The sequence below is a fragment of the Saccostrea echinata genome, unplaced genomic scaffold (genome assembly GCF_033153115.1).
Source record: "Saccostrea echinata isolate AGI-Se365-2 ecotype Australia unplaced genomic scaffold, CSIRO_AGI_Sech_v1 ptg000012l, whole genome shotgun sequence".
Lineage (NCBI taxonomy): Eukaryota > Metazoa > Mollusca > Bivalvia > Ostreida > Ostreidae > Saccostrea > Saccostrea echinata.
This window is the reverse complement of record NW_026889761.1, coordinates 21,461,550-21,483,558: the sequence shown is the minus strand read 5'-3', so window position 1 is coordinate 21,483,558 and position 22,009 is coordinate 21,461,550. Positions and strand designations below refer to the sequence as shown.

General features: G+C 33.6%; 2 protein-coding genes across 4 annotated transcripts in view; one reads left to right on the top strand and one right to left on the bottom strand.

Annotated features, from left to right (window-relative positions):
* LOC133185528 (mitogen-activated protein kinase kinase kinase 7-like) overlaps positions 1-11,936 on the bottom strand; it is a 28,740-nt gene extending 16,804 nt beyond the window's left edge. Inside the window, exons 1-12 of one of the 3 annotated variants that reach the window (XM_061320820.1) lie at positions 11,766-11,936; positions 11,420-11,602; positions 10,689-10,734; positions 10,378-10,516; positions 9,820-9,944; positions 5,867-5,995; positions 5,572-5,702; positions 3,999-4,068; positions 3,420-3,589; positions 2,969-3,167; positions 1,729-1,806; positions 193-537 (exon numbers count right to left, since the gene is read on the bottom strand). In XM_061320820.1, coding sequence (XP_061176804.1) covers positions 193-537; positions 1,729-1,806; positions 2,969-3,167; positions 3,420-3,589; positions 3,999-4,068; positions 5,572-5,702; positions 5,867-5,995; positions 9,820-9,944; positions 10,378-10,516; positions 10,689-10,734; positions 11,420-11,602; positions 11,766-11,843 — 1,693 coding nt within the window. In that variant the 5' untranslated portion in view covers positions 11,844-11,936. The remainder of the gene's footprint in view (positions 1-192; positions 538-1,728; positions 1,807-2,968; positions 3,168-3,419; positions 3,590-3,998; positions 4,069-5,571; positions 5,703-5,866; positions 5,996-9,819; positions 9,945-10,377; positions 10,517-10,688; positions 10,735-11,419; positions 11,603-11,765) is intronic. The other 2 variants (XM_061320821.1, XM_061320822.1) reach the window with 2 other exon arrangements.
* Positions 11,937-12,278: 342 nt separating this feature from the next.
* LOC133185526 (PAX3- and PAX7-binding protein 1-like) lies at positions 12,279-21,916 on the top strand. The gene is made up of 19 exons (XM_061320819.1): positions 12,279-12,533; positions 13,517-13,707; positions 13,842-13,944; positions 14,033-14,162; positions 14,424-14,539; positions 15,312-15,391; positions 15,552-15,721; positions 16,055-16,244; positions 17,340-17,457; positions 17,845-17,920; positions 18,009-18,121; positions 18,574-18,773; positions 19,158-19,305; positions 19,528-19,646; positions 19,822-19,898; positions 20,190-20,256; positions 20,343-20,489; positions 20,776-20,930; positions 21,300-21,916. The coding sequence occupies exons 1-19, from the start codon at positions 12,296-12,298 to the stop codon at positions 21,373-21,375; spliced, it is 2,514 nt and encodes an 837-aa protein (XP_061176803.1). The 5' UTR covers positions 12,279-12,295; the 3' UTR covers positions 21,376-21,916.
* The last annotated feature ends 93 nt before the right edge of the window (positions 21,917-22,009 follow it).

Genomic DNA, 22,009 nt, shown 5'->3' with positions numbered 1-22,009 from the left:
AGCCATACTGTTTTATCATCAATCAGAAACAAAATGTTGCAATCAGTGTCTGAAAGCCATCCCATATCAAGTATCCAGAAAAGGAATTTTAAATTAACAGTACATAGTGGGCTGTGATTTCCAAAATTCTTTAACGGAAAAGAAGATTCAACAAAAATGATAACAACAATTTCATGATGTCACAAAACAAACCTGTGGTCTGTTGAGGGTCACTTGCTGTAGAGTTTACTGGCTGCTGACCATTGCTAGGTAAGACAGGATGTATACCCATCTCTGGGGTCCACGACTGGTGTCTGGGTCCGACATTCGTTATCCGTTCGGACTCTGGAGGAGTGTGGGAGATGGAGCGCTGGGGGATGGTGTTTTCATGGTTTGGGGAGTGTAGTGTTCCGGGAAAGGTGTTGACGTGCGGAATGTTGTTAGGGGGACTGACAAAGGGTTGATGGGAAGGGTTAACATTGACAAACACAGGGGAGCTAGACATTCCCAGTCTGATCTGGGTCACCTCGTCAGATCCGCCGCGTCGATGAGATCGCCCTGTCAATGGGAGGGAGTCAATTGTTTGCATTTTGGACTAGGTCAAGCAAGTGCTTGAGATCTTTAATCCTTTTGAATACTGTTATGTAATACATAAAATTTAAAATACATTTTGGGACTCAGGACCATATTTTATCATAGTGAATTTTATTTCCGTTTATTAAAGTCATCAAAATGCTTTTTACAGCTACTGATAGAAAATTTCTAAAATATTATTGTAAGGTGTTAATTGAACTGAATTATTAAAGACTAATTATAAAGTGAATCTATTTCAAAAGGATTAATACCTCAAACATAATGAAGAACAAGCTAAAACTAATAACATCATTAACCAAAGAAAATAAACTCAACTAAAATTTGCAGATCAAAAATACACTAAACTGTAGAAACATGCATCATGCAGATAAATTCTCAATTCTTGATTGTACATGTATTTTAGGCAGGTAATATACCTCAGAAAACATTTAAGGGTGATCCATTTTAAAGAAGTGTGAAAAATTGTAATACTTCTACTACTTTTATTTCTATGACAATCATACAAAAAAAAATGGATTTAAATTTAAAAGTCTTCCAAGATTTTTTTTCTTTTTTCCCCTGGTATTTCCAACTGCATGATGTTAAATAAACAAAATTCCATTTTCTGAGAGGAAAAGCTTTATATAGGGTCTTTAATTAGTTTCTTACAAGACAATTACTAGTATAAAAATATCTTATAACAATTAAATACATTTTTAGTCAACTATCTACTAAACATCTCTTAACAAATTAGATAGATGAAAATTTTATCTCCTTTTTTAACCAATGGATTTCATAAATGTGCTTCATGCAGTGAAGAAAATCATGTAACAAAGTGCATACATATTACACATTTTATTATATGAAAACAGACATATTACAATTCATAAATTGTTTTAACATATGCAAAATAGTCCCTTCACCCACTTCATGCAACTAAATTATGAGAGTTAGATTTAATAAATTTTAAAATGTTTATCCAATTTTCAATGTGTAATAAAAATTAATTTAACAATTTTAATCTGAAAAAATTTACTTCAAGTTAGATTTAACAAATTCATTTAAAGACATTTAATGTAAGGTCCAGTGTATTTACACTCTGTGTTCCAAATGTATTTATTTAATAAATTTCTTGACCTACAAACAAGCATTTGGAAATGGACAAAATAGTCTCACCTGAAATTGGCACATTATGCATGGGGTTCCCACCAGAAAACAAAATGTATGTACCATGTGATCCCGTTCTACGATGTCCTAACAGAATAATGTCAACAACGTCAACACAGGGGACACAACTCTTAACAAAGGGAACACAACTTTTATACTTTAATTCTTTTTACAAATATTTTACACTGGGGAATTCATTTCTAAAAACCCATCTATAAAGAATTAGAACCATACAGGATAATAAAAATTATTGATGGTTTCTTTTTTCAATTTTATTTCAAATCAAGTTTATTTCCTTAACATTTGAACTACATTTCTAGAGTCACTTACATTTACATTTCAAATAATTTTCATTTTAAAATTAAATATTTACATGTCTGTCTTATTCTGTTTATCACCAGATCTGTATTATTTCAGCATTATTTCAGCATTGATTCTTATTATCAAGGAGATTCCATGCTTTGGAACATTAATATTTCACATGCAACAGATTCTTTTTTGTAAATCTGGTTTTTCAACAAAAAAGTTAGTCTTCTCATAATACAAATCAAACTGAATAAACAACAATGGTAAAATTAAAAAAAAAAGAAGTTCAAACCTTGAAATCAAATACTGACACAATGCATCAATGCAGCACAAAAAAATTAAAATCCTCCTGCTTTCCTGGTATATTTAATCAAAAATAAAATCTGTGTTTCACCAATAATTTACCAAATCGTCAACTATTAACAATATGCTGTCCTGAAATATTTGATTTATTTTTGGGGAGATGGTTGACATTTTTTTTTCTTTAATTCATTTATTTTTTTTTTTTTTGTTAAGGATCAGAAATTTCATAATAAACTTTGCCAAGATTTCCTTTTCTTTTCTTTTTTCTTCAATTACAGGCAGATTAGTCAGTTGCCCATTCAGAAAGTATCTTACAAGACTGCACATCTCTTGACAGAAAGTTAATTTATATGATGTAATTTTCTCAGCGTCTACTTTAGCTTATGATTCTTTTGGTTGTTCTGTACAATGTAGTGAATCTTTTGGTTAATTATTTGTATACATGTTTACATATTTTACTGCAGAGAATATATGTATGTAATGTAAGCTATTACAGTGTACAAAATGCAGAAAAACTGCCATTAGTTTGGTACACAAAGCATTATAATATAAGTATAAATGTCTGATTATGATTTGATGCTTTCATAATGAATCTGTGATTTGACAATACATTTTTTGTACAGTGCTGTACATGACTTACCTTTGTGAGAGCCTGTACTGCTGCCACTTCCATTACTGCCCTGAGTCAGGATATCCCCCTCGCTGAGGCGGGTCAGATCTGCTGAGTACCGTTTGTACTGCTCTACAGGTGTGCCAGCTCTACCCTCCGCTAAGCTCTCTCGGCTGGCCGCTAGAGAAGCTGGAGCGCTCATTTGTCCTCTCCCTACTTCATTTTGGTACTGTCAATGTCAAATGTCCAATATACTAGCCACAAAGCACACTCATATAAAAAATATTTAATTTTTTTTCATAATCCCTGCATAATAAAAATCAATCTACTGAAAGAAAACTGCTTAAAATTTGTTTAAATTGAAATCACCTGTACAAAATGGGTTCTACTTTTTGTGAAAAAAAAGTTCTAAACTGAATATGTCTTATACAGAACTTAAGCAGATTAATTGATGAAAAATATTACTAAAACAAGCTCTTACCTCCACCACTGGTGGTGGGTTTCCTCTGGGTGGGATGGGAGGGGGATCCCCCTGTATGTATGGGTCGGGGTTGATGAGAGTATCAGATCGAGATTCAGATGCTGGGGCAGAAGTATTGTATGTAGACGGGGGTGAACTGAAGGCCATACTGTTTGGACGAGAACTGAATGCTGAAAATAAAACAACCATTGTTACAAATGCAGAAAAAGAAGGATTCTAGCACGATTACATGGTTATGTCTTATTAGTGTATAGTGATATAAACTCTCCATTTCTTTAATAAATGCACAAAAATATTTATTTGATGTTTGTTCAATAATCCTTACATTGTGCATGTAAATGAATCTGATATATTCTTTTATGACTAAATCTCCATTCTGTATTTTCATTTAATTAAGTAAGGGAGTTGAATCTACATGTACATGTACCTGTATTCAATTAAGTGAACATTAAATCTCAAAGGTTCAAAACTGTAATTTCAGACTATCCAAGATATATGTATTATATCATTTTGGTCATTAAAATAAATATCTCATTTCTTTGACTTCTTTGTTGATTATAGAAAGGGTAAATGACTTACTCCAGTCAGGTGAATCTGAGGACTCGCTCATTGGAGGATACTCCAGTGGTTGGTCTGCTCCACTGAAAAACTAAACAATACTAACTCATCAGTGGTGAATCAGTGTAGGAACAAATCAACAAGGCACCTGCTCTAAAAACTGAAATCTGTCCACCTAGCCAAAACATATACCTCGGATAAAGCATCTGAAGCATGAATGATAGTATATATCCTTAGGCACATATTCATGCCAGTTTGGTACTGGTAGAGCTAATAGTCACTTTGAAATGAACCGGCACCAATTTATTTAAAAACTAGAACTGATCTAGAAGATACGTGTATAAGTTAGATGCAGAATCTGCAGTATTACAAGCTGTTGTAGGCATTCATAGATGCATCAGCCCTGCAAGTTTGGTTCTGGTTGGATGTCAAATACTTGAGAAAGGACCTGCTTCAATTTTTTTTTTTTTTTTTGCTCTAACCACTCATTTTGAAAAAGTAAATCAGATGTAACAAATGAAGCACGAAAATTGTACTGATTGCTAGATAGGTCAATCTTCCTTCACATTTGGTCCTGGCAAGCTTTTAGCTACTTGACAATGAACATGCTCTAAAATTACAAGAGGCCCATTGGCCACAACACTCACCTGAGTCACTCATGGTTCTGATGTTCTTCATCAGCAGATGTTTTCCCTTTACATTCCTATGTAAAACTTTGATTGCCTATTTTGGCCCCATTCAACCCCAAGGGGTCATGATTTGAACAAACTTTAATCTACACAACCTGAGGATGCTTCCATATTAGTATGACTAATTATGCTGTTGCTGTTCTTGAGAAGATTTTTAGAGAGTTTTCCTATAAAATCCTATGTAAAACTTTGATTGCCTATTGTGGCCACACCCTATTACAGGGTTCATGATTCGAACAAATTTGAATCTACACTACCTGAGGATGCATCCTTATCAACATGACTAATCAAGCCTTGAGAGATTTTTTAAAAAAGATTTTTCTCTATACATGTACATTCCTATGTAAAACTTCGATAATCCATTGTGGCCCCCTCCTACCTCAAGAGGTCACGATTTGAATAAAATTAAATTACATTTTCACTAAATTCACCAATTCACTGAATAGAATTAAATTACATTTTCACTAATTCTTAATTATGCCCTTGAAAGAGGGCATGACCCTTCATTGGAGCAAATTTAAATTCCCTTTACCCAAGGATGCTTTGTGGCAAGTTTAGTTGAAAGTGGCTCAGTGGACTTTGAGAGGTCAAAAATGTGAAATTTTACTGAAGGACAATCAGCCAGACAAAATGCAATCAGAAAAACTCACTTCAACTTTTAGCTCAGGTGAGTTAAAAACTGACCACTAATCTAGAAAAAAATGTACACTTTGGACAGATGCAGCATCCAAATAATGAATACTTTATAAGTGAATATGCAGTGACAGATACACTTCTCATACAAGTTTGGTTCATATAGGATGCATACATGTAGTTACAATGTACATACATTATCTATTGTATTGAAATTGAAAAGAAGCAGACAGGCAAACATAATTAAATGTATAAAGAATCCCTTTAAATACCTGGAACATGTAGGTCATAATTCTACAGACTTCTGCCATTGAGGGCCTCTCTGCTGGGTTACCATGCCAACACCTGGTCATCAGTATCTCTAGTGGTTTAGGAAGATTCCTTATAAGTGGTGGTCTGGTACCTGAAAAAAAATCTCAGTGGTGTAAGTCAAGGTCATCTGAATGTAAGTAAGTCAAGGACATCTGAATGTAAACCTTCATTTTCAAGGGGGTACATTTGGTTAATGGTAGCTTAGCCTTAGCAAACATGATTAAACAAATGTCAAAATGAAGATGAATTCTTTACCATTGTGAACAGCCCACATGATTCTGAAGGCAGGACCACCAATTTCATCAAATGGTTTCCTCCTTGTGATGACCTCCCAGAAAATGATTCCCCAGCTGAAGACATCACACTTCTCACTGTAATTACTGCCTGTAAACAATACAACAGATCAGTTTACAATAAATCATACAGTTACATGTAACTGTAATTACTGCCTGTAAACAATACAACAAATCAGTTTACAATATTTCATATATCTGTAGCTATAATTACTACCTGTAAACTATACAAAAAATCAGTTTACAATATATCATACATTTACATGTACCTGTAATTACTGCCTGTAAACAATACAACAAATCAGTTTACAATATATCATACATCTGTACATGTAGTTTTTGCCTGTAAACAATACAATGAATCAGTTTACAATATATCATACATCTGTACATGTAGTTATTGCCTGTAAACAATACAATGAATCAGTTTACAATATATCATACAACTGTAGCTGTAATTATTGCCTGTAAACAATACGATGAATCAGTTTACAATATATCATACATCTGTACATGTAGTTATTGCCTGTAAACAATACAATGAATCAGTTTACAATATATCATACATCTGTAGCTGTAATTATTGCCTGTAAACAATACAATGAATCAGTTTACAATATATCAGACATCTGTACATGTAGTTATTGCCTGTAAACAATACAATGAATCAGTTTACAATATATCATACATCTGTACATGTAGTTATTGCCTGTAAACAATACAATGAATCAGTTTACAATATATCATACAACTGTAGCTGTAGTTATTGCCTGTAAACAATACGATGAATCAGTTTACAATATATCATACATCTGTACATGTAGTTATTGCCTGTAAACAATACAATGAATCAGTTAACAATATATCGTACATCTGTAGCTGTAATTACTGCCTGTAAACAATACAATGAATCAGTTTACAATATATCATACATCTGTACATGTAATTACTGCCTGTAAACAATACAATGAATCAGTTTACAATATATCATACATCTGTAGCTGTAATTACTGCCTGTAAACAATACAATGAATCAGTTTACAATATATCATACATCTGTAGCTGTAATTACTGCCTGTAAACAATACAATGAATCAGTTTACAATATATCATACATCTGTAGCTGTAATTACTGCCTGTAAACAATACAATGAATCAGTTTACAATATATCATACATCTGTAGCTGTAATTACTGCCTGTAAACAATACAATGAATCATTTTACAATATATCATACATCTGTACATGTAGTTATTGCCTGTTAACAATACAATGAATCAGTTTACAATATATCATACATCTGTAGCTGTAATTACTGCCTGTAAACAATACAATGAATCAGTTTACAATATATCATACATCTGTAGCTGTAATTACTGCCTGTAAACAATACAATGAATCAGTTTACAATATATCATACATCTGTAGCTGTAATTACTGCCTGTAAACTATACAGTCAATCAGTTTACAATATATCATACATCTGTAGCTGTAATTACTGCCTGTAAACTATACAAAAAATCAGTTTACAATATATCATACATCTGTACCTGTAATTACTGCATGTAAACAATACAATGAATCAGTTTACAATATATCATACATCTGTACATGTAGTTATTGCCTGTAAACAATATGATGAATCAGTTTACAATATATCATACATCTGTAGCTGTAATTACTGCCTGTAAACTATACAGTCAATCAGTTTACAATATATCATACATCTGTACCTGTAATTACTGCATGTAAACAATACAATGAATCAGTTTACAATATATCATACATCTGTACATGTAGTTATTGCCTGTAAACAATATGATGAATCAGTTTACAATATATCATACATCTGTAGCTGTAATTACTGCCTGTAAACAATACAATGAATCAGTTTACAATATATCATACATCTGTAGCTGTAATTACTGCCTGTAAACTATACAGTCAATCAGTTTACATTGTACAAGGGTTGATCCAAAAGTAATGTCAGAACTGCTATAAAATCTTTAATAATCAAAAGTTTTCATCAAAACTATTGTATGTATTTTTATACCTCTACCTAAAGTTTTTCCCTTTACTTCAAAGTAAACGGTTAGAGATCAATTGTGACAGGCTAGGGGTTGAGGTTTATGAACAAAATCTTGGTGTATCTTACAACAATTATATTTAGATTTTTTTTTTATTTATAAGGGGCATTTTTTATCAGTTGATCAATTTGGATGGAAGCTGGTTCTTTGGGAAAACATTATTTTTTTTGACTTTTGCAAAAAAAAAAAAAATTCATTCAGATATATGCAAAACTTTATAAAATATTAAAATAAACACAATATGGGGTCTTGTATATCTGCTGCACAGCAAAAATGTAGAGACACAATTATGATGTTTCACTTCAACAATTATTTGAATCTGATGATAGACAAAATTTACGCAAAAAAATGAATTTAGAAATTACATTTGGACAAAGTTTAAATAATTTTAATACTACAACTCAAAACAACACGGTTTATAGCAAAATGGCAGTAAAGATTACTAAAAAGAAGCATGTGGGTGGTTAAAAAGATATGCAGTTGAACTGAAAATGAGTGCTGAAAATGAACGTCATAAAAACGTCAGTAACATTCTGGCCAAGCCTAGACAAAACCTAAATTAGGTTCATTGTAATATTTTAAAAAGTATTTTGTATAATTGAATGAAATTTTCAGGCAAAACTTTAAATAGGTAGCTATTAGTGCTTCAAATTTTTTTTTTATAACATTTGATTATTAAAGATTTTATAGCAGTTAGGACATAACTTCCGGATCAACCCTCGTATCATAAGTATAAAGGTAGCTGTAATCACTGCCTGTAAACAATACAACAAATTAGAATATATTAATATATCATACATTTACATATAATTGTAATTACCTGGTACTGTCTGTAAACAATACAACAAATCAGTATACAATATATCATACATTTATATGTAACTATAATTATCCGGTACTGCCTGTAACAATACAACAAATCAGTATACAATATATCATACATTTACATGTAACTGTAATAACTGCCTGTGAACAATACAACAAATCAGTATACAATATATCATACATTTACATGTAACTGTAATTACTGCCTGTAAACAATACAACAAATCAGTATACAATATATCATACATTTACATGTAACTGTAATTACTGCATGTAAACAATACAACAAATCAGTACACAAATATCTGAAATACAGACTGCTTTACAATGTGTAACACTTCTAAATGTAATTACAACCTGAAAATTATAGTGAACAAATTCCATAAGAATTTGTCCCATACCAACAATAGAAAATCATTTCAAGATCAATGGTCTTTGTACACCTCACTGAAAATAGACTTACAAAGAGCTCCAATCTCAGAGGATAAAAAATATACTACCATAAAATCAGGGGTGTGCAATTACCAACGCCCGGGGCTACCAATTTTAGAGGTCGGGCTATAATAAATCTATACTGCGTTAGCCTGTCGGGCTAGTAAATCTAAAACGAAAGTATACATATATTTACGTGGACTGAATTGATGTACGAATTAACTTTGTTGTAAAATCGTAATCTTTAATTCGTTTTAACCTACATGTATATGTATTGTGTGTTGCTATCGCCAGTCGTTTCAGTAACAATTATAGTTGATAAAAATAGGTTGAAGTACTTGACAATAACAAAGCGCAAACCATTATTTCCTTTATTTATTTCAACTTAAATGGTTTTTTTTTTTTTACCTTTTTGTTAATCTTATACATGTATTGTTTTCGGTACTTAATGGGCTAGTGACTGGCAACCTCGGGCTAGTAACTTTGTTACTGCCATTAGCCCGACGAGCTAGTAACTAATTTTTGTAATTGCACACCCCTGGTAAAATAATAAATCCTGTTTTATACAAACCTTCGAAGACTTCAGGTGCCATCCACGCTGCACTCCCTTTGTTGTTAGTCATGTGTGTTTGTATATCACAGGCTGTGCCAAAATCACATATCTTCAGAACTGTCCCACCCATTATCAACAGCAGGCTACAACAAATGGAGGATTTAATGTGTGTGAACTTTAACAAAACATTGATGAATATAAGTAAATGTTCACAACAAATAAAAGTGCTCTTATACACAGTACAAAATATGAAAAGGTGCTTCCGTTTTTCTTCACAATCATTGCTTATTACAATAAAAAAATATATTGTTAACTTAATGGATATAACGAATTACAGCAAAACACGCTTATAGCGAACACGCTTATAATGAATTGACGGTTACAGCCAAGTGATTTTAATTTCCCATGGCTATAAAATATATTGTGAACATAACAGATATAACAAATTACTTTTCTTACGAACCAAAATCATCTGTCCCTGGCACTTTGTTACAAGTGTGTTTTGCTGTACACTTATAACGAAGCAAAATTGTCCGTCCCTGGCACTTTGTTATAAGCTTGTTTTACTGTACTTACTTTGGTGGCTTTAAGTCTCTGTGAATCAGAGCTTTGGGCTTCATTCCATGTAGGTACTCTACTCCCTTGGCACACTGCAGGGCCCAGCTCATAGCATGGGCGGCTGTGTAGGTGGGCTGGGGGCCTGCCCCATGCAACACTACAAATAGCCATACATTCCATTAGAAGTTTGTTAATTTTATTTTTCTGTTTTTGCTAACATCAAGATGTAGTTAATTATGTACTATGAAATCAATCAGATTCTTTGTATAAGTGGCTGTGGTTTGTAAGTATCAGGAATTATCATGATGATGTATAGGTAATAATCTCACCATTGTACAAAGATCCACCCTCTGCATATTCCATCACAAGGCACACCTAAAGATATGCATAATATTTACCTTAATTGCTAAAATCAATTTTGCAAAAAGGAAGTGTGAACAAAGAATTTACAATTACCATATAAATTAGACAATAACAACAGTTTTATTAGTATGATGAGGATGCTCAGAATGTTTGGTGAGAGTCCTACAACAAAAAAGTCTGATTGTCCAAAAATGTAAAAATGTTTTTTTAAATGAGCATTTAAGAACAAAAACAAATCTCTATTTGGCAATTAAAAGATATCCTGATGCAGTCTATATGAAAGACATCTGACTGCTGGACCTGACTGATGTACAGGGCTTCGGGTCCAATGCCTCATGTTTTACACTGGAACAGAATTTCCTATGTCTCAGTGTTCGTTTTTGAGTTTTACTGTTTTGATACGGAGTCATAAAATCATTTACTTTTAGAAAATATATTTCACAAATTCAAGTACGTAAATGATTGTGTCCTTGGTTCTGCATTTTCACCTGTTTCACTTTCTTACTTTAGGTTTTTTGGTCTGACAAACTTTGGTTCGATCCTGTGTGTACACAAGAGTACACAATCCCAAATGTCCTGAGTGACCCATAAAACTTTTCGCACAGACTGCTGAGCTGAAGGTCCATTTTAACTTAAGAAATCCCACCACTAAAATACTTATCATGTCAGTAAAATGATGAGGCAATTCATTACTTACTGTTGGAGGTTCTTTACATGCTCCATACAGCTTCACAATGTTGGGGTGGGCAACTCTAGACAGCTGTTTCAATTCTGTACTAAATGCCTTCCTTTCTGATTCAGTCTCAATTAGCTTTACTGCAACCTCCTTCCCTCGCCATTTAGCTCTACTAACAACACCAAAAGCACCCTTTCCAACAACCTTAAACAAAATAAAAATACGCCTAGCAAATTTCTACAAGTATAAGGCATATATAGGCCTACAATATGTCCATTGATTCCCTTTGACATACTACCAATAAAATATGTTCAAAACAAAATATGACAGAGAAAATTCAGAACTGATATTTGGCGAAGATGCATACCTCATGGCATTGAAGTTCATGAAATTTAATTTCCTCCACAAACCCATGTGTCTGTGGAGTGTCCATGTTTGGATTCATTTACCCCCTTTCGCTCATCATACTGTGATAAAATCATTGACTGGGAGGAACCTCCTGCTCTTGTTTTTATTTCTGAAGTCTCGTTTCACTATCGTTTTATCAATAATTCTTCATATTTCGTATTTTTTCAAACTTTAAAGCTTATTAATTTTTTTTTCAAATGATAGAAGGAAATTTAAAACTAAAATATTCTTTTAAGAATAAAAAAGGTAATATTTTCTTTAAATCCAAAATAAAACTTCCGTACAGAACGGATATCTTGATTTCTCGTATTATTGAGTAATTAAATATACTAATGAAATAATTTCTAAAATATTAAGATAAATTTCTTACGATTTATTGTTATCTTAATTATTCAACCGGTAACAAAATTAATTCAAAGATGAAAGGGACCAGATATATCCGACTGATACTATTTCTTGTTTTTTTATTGGCTTCATTTGTAAGGGAAAATGTCGACCTCATTCAAGAAACCTCGGCGAAATTTTCGCAAGAAAGTAATAACAATCGATAGCGATTCTGACAATGAAAGTAGGAATGAGAATAATTTTGAAAATGATCAGAATGAAATCAAATCCCAAATCATCAGCGATGACCAAATTAAAAAGTCGAAGAAAAAGAAGAAAGAGGAATCCCAAGGAATGCATCGTAGTAGCAGCGTTCTCAGCTTTAAAGAAGAAAATGAAGAAGGTATGATTTTTCACCCAGAAAGATTATGTTTATTTCCCACACATATTTAATGATTTGCTTGGTGAAAAGATTAATGTTATCTCTCAAATTTATGCCCTGATATGTCCGAGGATGAAACTTTTAGCGTGGGCCAGCATGTAGTTTCATCACAGGCCTCTGAATTTATATCAATTAGCCTTTATATGATTAATCAGAGTGATATATGTGTAAGACTCCAAAGTCCGATGGTCACACCATTGTCCGATGGTGTGTGCCAAAACCAGATGGTATGAACACCAATTTGACCAAAGTCCGATGGCCCGTCTCCTAGGACGTGCTGCACCAAAATGTGATGGTCTGACACGCCAAAGAGCGATGGTGTGGAGAAACAGTCAACGTTTATGACCATAGCAGACATCACAATAATCTGAAGTCAATCCTTGATGCTGTTGTCCATAATCCAAAAGCCAATAATTAGTCCTCGCATACAATTTGACTGGTTTTGCATATTGCTTACTTTTACCTGAGATGTTAGGGTTAGTACTTGCACACCATTTGACTAATAAGGTTTAGTCCAGACTGATTATGGGATAGCTTCACACCAACGAGAGATTAAGGGTTATTCATCGCACACTGTTCAACTGAAAAGGGTTTGTCTCCCACCCACCAAGGAGATTTAGGGTAGGTCCTTGCACACCATTTGACTCATAAGCCTTAGGGACAATCTCTCTCCCATGCACTCAAAATATGTTGGTGAGCTATTGCATACTTTTTGAGCAATTAGGGTTAGTCTTGCACCCGTCAGAGAGATTGCAAGAAATTGGCTATGTCTCTGGGTAATACTACGGTATGTCTGTATGATCACCATGCTTCACTTGAAAGAAAAACCTGTAAAAATCCTATTGTGGTGTACATCATGCACTCCTTTCTTGCAAAAAAATATAAGTATGTATTCGGTATTTTTTATTTATGAAAAATCATTAAACTTTATTGTTTTGTTATAGGTGAAGTTTTTAAAGTGAAGAAGTCAAGTCACAGTAAGCGGATTGCCAAACAACTGAAGTTGGCGTCTAAGTTAGCAAGAGAAGAAGAGGAGAAAAGTAAGAAAAGGGAGGAGACTTCCCCTCAGAGGACCTCCCCAGTCTATAGGGAGGACTCATATGAGGACAGGGAGGATAAGGATGAAGAAATAAGAGTAATAACCATTGTCTTCTGGCACTCAATTATTGTAAAACTGTATCATAAAATAATTTTGAGTTTGCAGAGTATCTTCTGCATGTCAATTTGTGTTCCAACTGTGGAATACATAGTATTTTGTTGCGTTTGCAGAGATTACGTGCAGAGTTTCAGACCTTGAATGGTGAGGACCTTGAGGAGAATGAGAGTGAGGAGGAGACAGAGGGGGGAAGTCAGCTGAAGAAGATGATGAAGAGTGAGTTTTTTTCTGCCAATATTGTATAACAGGTCATCTCAAGAAAAGATAGAATTTATGGTTTAAAATTTTTCATGTTCATTAACAGAGGGGGAAATCCCAGATGCCAATATGATTCACATGATCAGAAAGAGACGACAACAGGCAAGAGATTTTGGAGATTTCATACCACTGGATGACACAGAGAGGGCAGAAAATACTAAATCTCGACTTGTCAGGTCAGTGAAGAGAAGGATATTATGATGCAGGACAAAGCAAAAAATGATTGTTTATATGACTAACTCTTCCATTTACATTCTTTCATCATTTGCTATTTGATGTGACAGTTTTTAACAAATGTTACATTACATTAATATTGATTGTGTTTATACACAAGAAAAAGTTATTAATAAGGAGATGTTATAAAACAACTGTTGAATAAATAAACTTGTTACCTTATCTCAGATTTCTTATCAGATTCTTTTGTAATCTTTAATCAGGGATGATGACAATGATAAGTCGGATGATGAGGACGATGAGAGGATGGACTTTTCTGTAAACACCCAGGCAAGAGACAGGATTAAAATTCAGAATGACTTCTTGGCAGCTGAGCATGGTAAATATCTATGTTTGACAATTTAAGGTTTGTTGACCCTCTGGTAAGAGAGACAACTGTCACCATGACTTATTCTTTGTTAAATTGTCAGGTTGAAAGGTCATTTCTGTCAAATTTTGCTTACCCCCAGGTATGATGAAATTGTATTTATTTTACTTAGGCCAAAAAAAATAATAGTCTTGTTTCCTGCTACCGGCCTGAAAAAAATAGGGTAGGTAGGTAGGAAAATTATTTTATTTTATATTTTTATTTTATTTTTTTCCGACAGCATTTTTTGGATATGAACTAATACAAGATCAAATAAAACATGTCACAGGTCAACGTTGTCTTTTAAAATTAAATTTCATGTCTTTTTATGCACAACTCAAGTGGTATTTTATGAAAGTCCATATTTAGAACAAGAATTTCGTGAAATGCTTGTTTTGTGTTAACACGGAAACCGATTACGGTGACAGAACAATGAAATTCCGGAAATTCCCAATTTGTTTTCTTCCAAAACTTAAAAAAAACTTTCGGGTCGGAGGCTAAAAAATAGGGTAGGTCGGGTAGCAGGAAACAAGACTATTATTTTTTTTGGCCTTACATAAATAGATTTCTGTGGAAAATCATTAGCGTCAAAGCACAATGTTATATAAATGAAGAGAGGGTTGATGAACTAAATTTATGACTGTTCATTACAGTGCAAATGTACATAGATTATTTTATGGGGGCTGGAGTGGTTACATATTTCATGTTAGTTGCTGAACTTTTGTTATTGACTTGATTTTGACAGGATCAGACAACGAGGATAGTGACCAGGAGAGAGAGTGGGAGGAGCAACAGATTAAAAAGGGGGTCAGCTTAGGTTCAGAGGTGAAGGTCAAATTAAAGAGGCTCAAAGGAAATAAACAAAGAAAACAATCAGAAATTCAGAACAAAGTGGATTATTAGATAGAATGTTGCATTGGTCTATTTCAAAATTTCTTTGTCATTGTACTTCAGCAATTATTTCACTGTAAATTTTGTATTTTAGCAACAAACAGATGGAAGTCTTTCAGCAACACCTGCACACAATGACCAGTACAATGGATATCAAGAAACAACGATGGAGAAGAAATCATTCACACCATTCCAGAGTTTGACCAAGTCCGCGGGCTCCACTATAATTAGTATGGAGGTCATCAGAAAACGTCTTCAAGACAGGTAAGTATACACTGTAAATGTACTTTTTTCATGGGTCATAATTCAGCAGAATCAAAATTTCTGTTCAATTCGCGGGTAGAAAATAACATGGATTTTTAAAATTGCCATTGTACATTTAAATTGCACTTAATGTACGCTGTAAAAAATTTCCGTGGTAAATTTGTGACCACGTATGTAGTGTAAATTAATCCCAGTAAAAATCCCAGGAAAAAAGTACATCTACAGTACCTAAATTTGGTCAGTATACACCTAAGTCAGGGCAGTGTATACTTAAGTCAGTATGTAAACAGTTGTATGTTTTGCATGATCTCATTAAAAAGAATCCTTTTGCAGGTTGAATTCTATGGATGAAGTTCATCGTAGCCACGCTCGAGAAAGAGACTCGTTAGTTAGTGATATTAGCGACACTGAGAAAAGCATTGAAACCTGTCAAGAACAAGTTGCAGGCTTGGAAGAGCGTTACCGCTTTTTCCAAGAAATGAGGGGGTATGTCAGAGACTTGGTTGATTGTCTCAGTGAGAAGGTGGGTGTTTACCTTGTTTGGGAGGAAATGTTTTGTGATAGTTGTGGGGTGGGAACCTGTACTTGCAGCATTCTGTATAAATAAAATATGTCTCAAAATGTTTTGTTTATTAAAAACACTTGTACATAGTATATGCATGCAAAACGACATTGTAAATTAAGAAATAGTAACTTTCAAATTTAAAGGAAAATATTTTTGGTCACTTAAGAGTCAATGATTTCCCATTAGAATTCTTCAAGTTAAGAAGGAAGAAAAAGCAAATTATTCTCTACATAATGAAATGTGGAAATGTATTATGTATTTTCTGGAGTTATTCAATTCAATTATTCAAAAAGACAATGTAAAGGAATTTAAGCATATGTTGTGCTGAATGAATTACACTTAAAGCAAGGGATTTTCATACAAATTTTAAAAGCTTCAATATGGCTTTTCATACAGTATACATTTAAAATCAAGGTAAATTGACCAAATTTCTAAGACTCAACAGCCTTTATATTTGGCTGTAAATTTAAACTTGACAAGTATTTAGAGCAGGTAGTGCAGGGGCCATGCTGGGATGGGAACAATTTGTGTGTCACCTTAAAGCTCTTATAGAATATTGATTAATTAGCTTTAGGGTAAATTACTTACTGTAGATGTCAGAAAAGTAAGCAAATATTTTCATTTATGAATTTGTATTCATGTATGGCAAATTTGTATCAAAAGCAAAGTTTGAAAATGTGAGTCTTAGCATATTTTTAAAAGATATTTTGTGGTGTTAGGTCCATTCAGATCTTAATGACTTGAGGCTAAATGCCTTGAGCATGTGATTTTCTGCTCTTAGGTATACTTCATCTCATTAACACACCATTTACTTGTATTGTCACACTTAAAGATGAAAATAATTGATTTTAATGCAAAGACATACATATAACTGAAATTTCTTTCTCTTCCTGTTAATGTCTCATACAACTGAAAATCATTTTCTGTTTAAAAATAAGTGATTTTTTTTTCTAACTTATAATAATTTAATGTTGACACCCCCCCCCCCCCCAAGACAGATAATTATAATGCATTAATCTGAATCTTAAATCTGTTCCTATATCTGTCTTACAGGTTCCAGAGATTGATAATCTAGAACAGAGAATGTTGACTCTGTGGAGGAACCGAGCACGAAAACTGGTGTCACGTCGACAGCAGGACGTCAGAGACCAATGTCAGGAGTACATGACAAGTCGGTATTTAACCTTTAACCCCAACTAATGACATACATATTCATGTATTTGTGTGTCATAATTATTTCTTGCTATTAAGACAAACCACAATAATTCATGATTTGCACCCCTCACCCCTCTCATTAACAACTTGTTACTCCTTTGTCAGAGGGGAATCATAGAATTAATGAATGAATAGTACGTGTAGTAGTCTAATATAAAAATTTCCTGGAATATCAGATTGAAAATAATATTAATCAATGTACTTTTTGATCATTTAAATGATGAAGGTAAGTAAAATGTGGTATTTTACATATCAAGGTGCTTGTATTTAAACTAGTTCCTGTATTGAGACCATACACATTATGGACCTTTGGACTGATTGTGTTGACTTTTTAACTTTTCAGGCAATGCTAATGTCGATATGAACTCACCTGAGGCACAGGAGAGACAGAGGCGAGCTGCAGAGAGGGAAGCTCGCAGGTAAATAGCAACAAATAGAGACAGAAATAGTAAAGATTATGTAGAAATAATGGAAAGCTTGCTAACATCAGCTCTCTTTCCTTTACAGATCACGCAGGAGACGAGCAAGAGAATTAAAAGACATAGTTGGACACCATGACGGCTTGTCATCAGACGAAGAAGAAAATCAATCAGAAATAGCAAAATATAACCTGGAAAAAGGTGGCACTTTTACCCACAATTCCCTGTGCTGGCTGATGACATTTTATGTTGTATATGTAGATATGATATACTGACAAAGATGAGCTCTCCCTCTGTGACGGTTCCCCCGTTTTGTGGGGTTGCCCTAATGAATGATAAGTCCACTGTATATTGTGGTAGTACCTCACACTGATGACTGGAAGTGCCCTGCTCACCCCTGTGTATTCTGTACTTGTCACATTAGTGCTTCAGAATATGAACGTCCAAGTGACATAATAAGTGTATGAAATACTTGTGCAATACTTGCTCACATTTGATTATGTGGGTGAAACCAAAATATTTGTTTCATTATTTGAATTTATACAATTTCAAAACAAGAGAAATATTCCTGAAGTTTCTAGTATGTATTACTTGTTGATCTCTTTATTTGTAGAATGCTCGTTGACCAGGCTCTTTTGTTTTACTTTCTGCAGAGTCAGTGCTGGGGTCCCAGGAGAGGGTCTTTGAGGATGTTGTGGAGGATTTCAGCGAGGTGGACAGTGTCCGGGAACACTTTGAGGAGTGGAAACAAACCTATAAGGACACTTACCAGGACGCGTACATAGGACTGTGTCTCCCTAAACTATTTAATCCTTATATAAGGCTTAGTCTTATAAATTGGAACCCACTAGAGGTATGGTTTTTCATAGCTGAACTGGTCAGATATAGTAGAACCCACTAGAGCTACAGTGTGTATAGATGAACTGGTCAGATATACATGTAGCAGAATGCAGTGTTGTGTCACTGCCTTATGAAAGCCCTATTTGGATAAATTAGAACTACTGCAACTTAACAGATAGTTAGGTGTTCACATTTAGCACTTAGAAGACTTTCTCTTTAACCAATGTAATCTATTGACACACAAGAAACTTGGTCTTATAAACAGGTACTCAGAAACTGAATACAATTGTGGAAATAAATTTAACAGCTTGAGGGACACTGCATAAAAAAAAGTATTTGGCATTCTTTGTATAAATATTCTAGAATGCATGTTTAATATATTTGTTTTGTTTTTTAGGCTAACTGTTTGGACTTTGAGGACACTAAATGGTTTGAAACTCTCATATTTTACGGATTCAAACTCCAGGAGACGATATCTAAAGGAGACGATGATGCAAGACTACTTCCATCCATTGTAGAAAAAGTTATATTACCAAAATTAACAGGTATGACATGTATTCAAAATTTTACTATAGTGACAAAAATTGGCTTCAGAAAATTATATATATTTTATACAAAATTTGGAAGAAGTTTCATGAATAGGTCAAAAATTTTTCAGTTTCCAAACTTGATAGATTTGATAAAGAAAACTATAATTGAAGTTCCAATAAATCTTTGAAAATATTCATGTAGAAATATAAAGGTTAAGAATTCTAACTTGATTTCAGTGCTAGCAGAATCAGTCTGGGATCCATTATCAATAACACAAACATCCCGCTTGGTGAATGTTGTTTCCAAGCTCAGTCAAGATTATCCATGTATACAGGCCAACAACAAAATTACACAGGTATGGCCATTCACAATACAAACTGTCTCAATAATTGTAGTGTTTGACTTTAGACCCCTTTGAAGTTTTTAGAATAGACCACTCACTGATTTTGTGACTGTAAGTGTATTCATGTTAATGAAAGAAGATCTAAGTGTGGATGGAGTTATGAAAATTAATTGAAATTCATTTTCAGCATCTACTAAATGCGATTGTTAAAAGGATCAGGACAACGTTAGAAGATGATGTTTTTATGCCTCTGTATCCAAAGTCGTAAGTTTATACGAAATATTAATTGAGCCTTTTATGGTGTTTCGAAAGTAAATATGAACAACAAAACGGGCAGGGATTTAGAGAACATCAATAAGCAAAATAAAAAGGAATTCAAAACAATTTATCATAAATGATTTTAAATAGAAAAAAAAAATAAAATGAGGTACCTGTACATGTTTGAAGACTGTTACACACCCTTTACAGATCAGTATTTGAAAGCTAAGGATTGACTTAATTTCTGTGGTGATTTTGAAATTAAGTGATTTTAAAAATATTTTCTCTCCTATGCAGGGTTTTGGAAAACCGATCATCAAACTCCTCTGTGTTTTTCCACAGACAGCTGTGGGTCTGTATAAAGGTAACAAATTTAATCTTACATTTGTATCTAAAATTTGATTTGATTTTATGATTTTGAAAAAAGTGAAAGTTTGTTTTTTTCTTCAGTTGCTAGGGAACATCCTGAGTTGGCATGGTATTTTATCCAATCAGATGCTGCTAAGCTTATCACTTGATGGACTCCTCAATAGATATATCATTCTGGGACTGTGTAATTCTGGTGTGAACAAAGAGACGATACAGAAGTGCCAGTCTGTAAGTTAATTCTGCAAACATATATTGTACATACTGGTATACAAAATGTCAGATACTGTGTATTACTCTGCTCATTTCTAATCAAAGTGCGATAAGTTTGAAAGGACTTATATACATATTTCCTTAAAATGAAATTTTTCATCCTAGCATCATCGATGATTTGTTTTTAAAATCTGTGTTTGTTTTGAACCGTAGCAAGGGACAAAATAAAAAAAGAAGAAAGAAAACTATTTTGGTACCGAATATCATAGGGTATTGTTTAACTGTTGACTTTTTGTTATCTCAGATCATCTCCACATTCCCCCGGGAGTGGTTCAGTGATCTAGATGAGGACAGGACCATGCCACAGTTGGAGAATCTGAGTCGTTTTCTCGTGTCTGCAGCCAAGACCCTGTACACCGAGGGTCACAGTAAACATGACTTTGACAAGAAGGACTCCAGGTATATATATACTTCATTATCCTCTCTCACAATTTCATAGCTTTTCTGTGGTCGAGTTTGGATCTTTCTGTTAAATGTTGAGTAATATTTTTATTGACTTGCCAAGATTTGTATTACTGTAGATTCCTTAATATACACGAGGAACTAATTATCATGTAATTTTGCGAGAAGGACAACTCGCTAAATTAAATTATTTCTATGGCACTGAAATTCATGTAAAAGCTCTAGATCAACCGTCCACTCACGAATTATCGTTCTCACGATTTGGGGTCTAAGGGCCATTTCAGGATATTCTGTACTTGCGTAACATAAGGAAACTACAGTATGCCTTTATGATTGAGAACTATATGAAGTGTTGTGATTTTGTAGGGAGTACATCAAACAGATCAGCAAGATGTTGGTCAATATCCACGCCATGGAATATGCTGTCAATCTCCCTATGTGAGCTGAATACGTGTATGTGTCTGCTGTGTCTGAAAATGGCAGTTCAAGATTCAGAATAAGTTTTTGCATCACAAGTGATATTGACCTTCCATCACAAGTGATTGACTTTCCATCAAAAGTGATATTGACCTTCCAACACCACTGAGGCTAACCAGTGTTGTTGACTAATCAACACTGGCTGACTGAAGACATTGCTGTCATGAAATGGATTCTCATCTAATAGCAATCAATGATTTTAGAGTCTTGTTACATGGACTATCTATTTGACATTAGACAGGACTGTCCAGTTGTGTTATTGCCAAAGTTTTAAATATTCTTTGCTTCAGTGGGATATAACTTTATCAGCTGGATAAGTTGAATGTGATTCAGAATTTAATTGATGAAATCAGATGTTAAACAGATCTGACTGTCTTTAAAGTAAAAAGGTTATACTGAGGTAAATAAAGTCAATTTCTTTATGATCAGATGAAACTGTCTTCATGTTGTATATGTCATATGAATCATTGACAGTTTGGAAATAAAAGCACATAACATCAACATCAGTAATTTCTGTGTGCCTAATTTATATTTTTAAGCTACTTCAGTTTGAGCAGATGCACATTTGTTATGCATTTACAGCTGGGAATTTAATTCAG

Excerpts from the sequence above, each read along its gene's own strand:
- LOC133185526 (XM_061320819.1), top strand. The coding sequence starts at position 12,296 with ATGTCGACCTCATTCAAGAAACCTCGGCGAAATTTTCGCAAGAAAGTA. Across the intron at positions 13,945-14,032 it reads GCTGAAGAAGATGATGAAGA|AGGGGGAAATCCCAGATGCC; the intron begins GTGAGTTTTTTT and ends GTTCATTAACAG. Across the intron at positions 17,458-17,844 it reads ATGTCAGGAGTACATGACAA|GCAATGCTAATGTCGATATG; the intron begins GTCGGTATTTAA and ends TTAACTTTTCAG.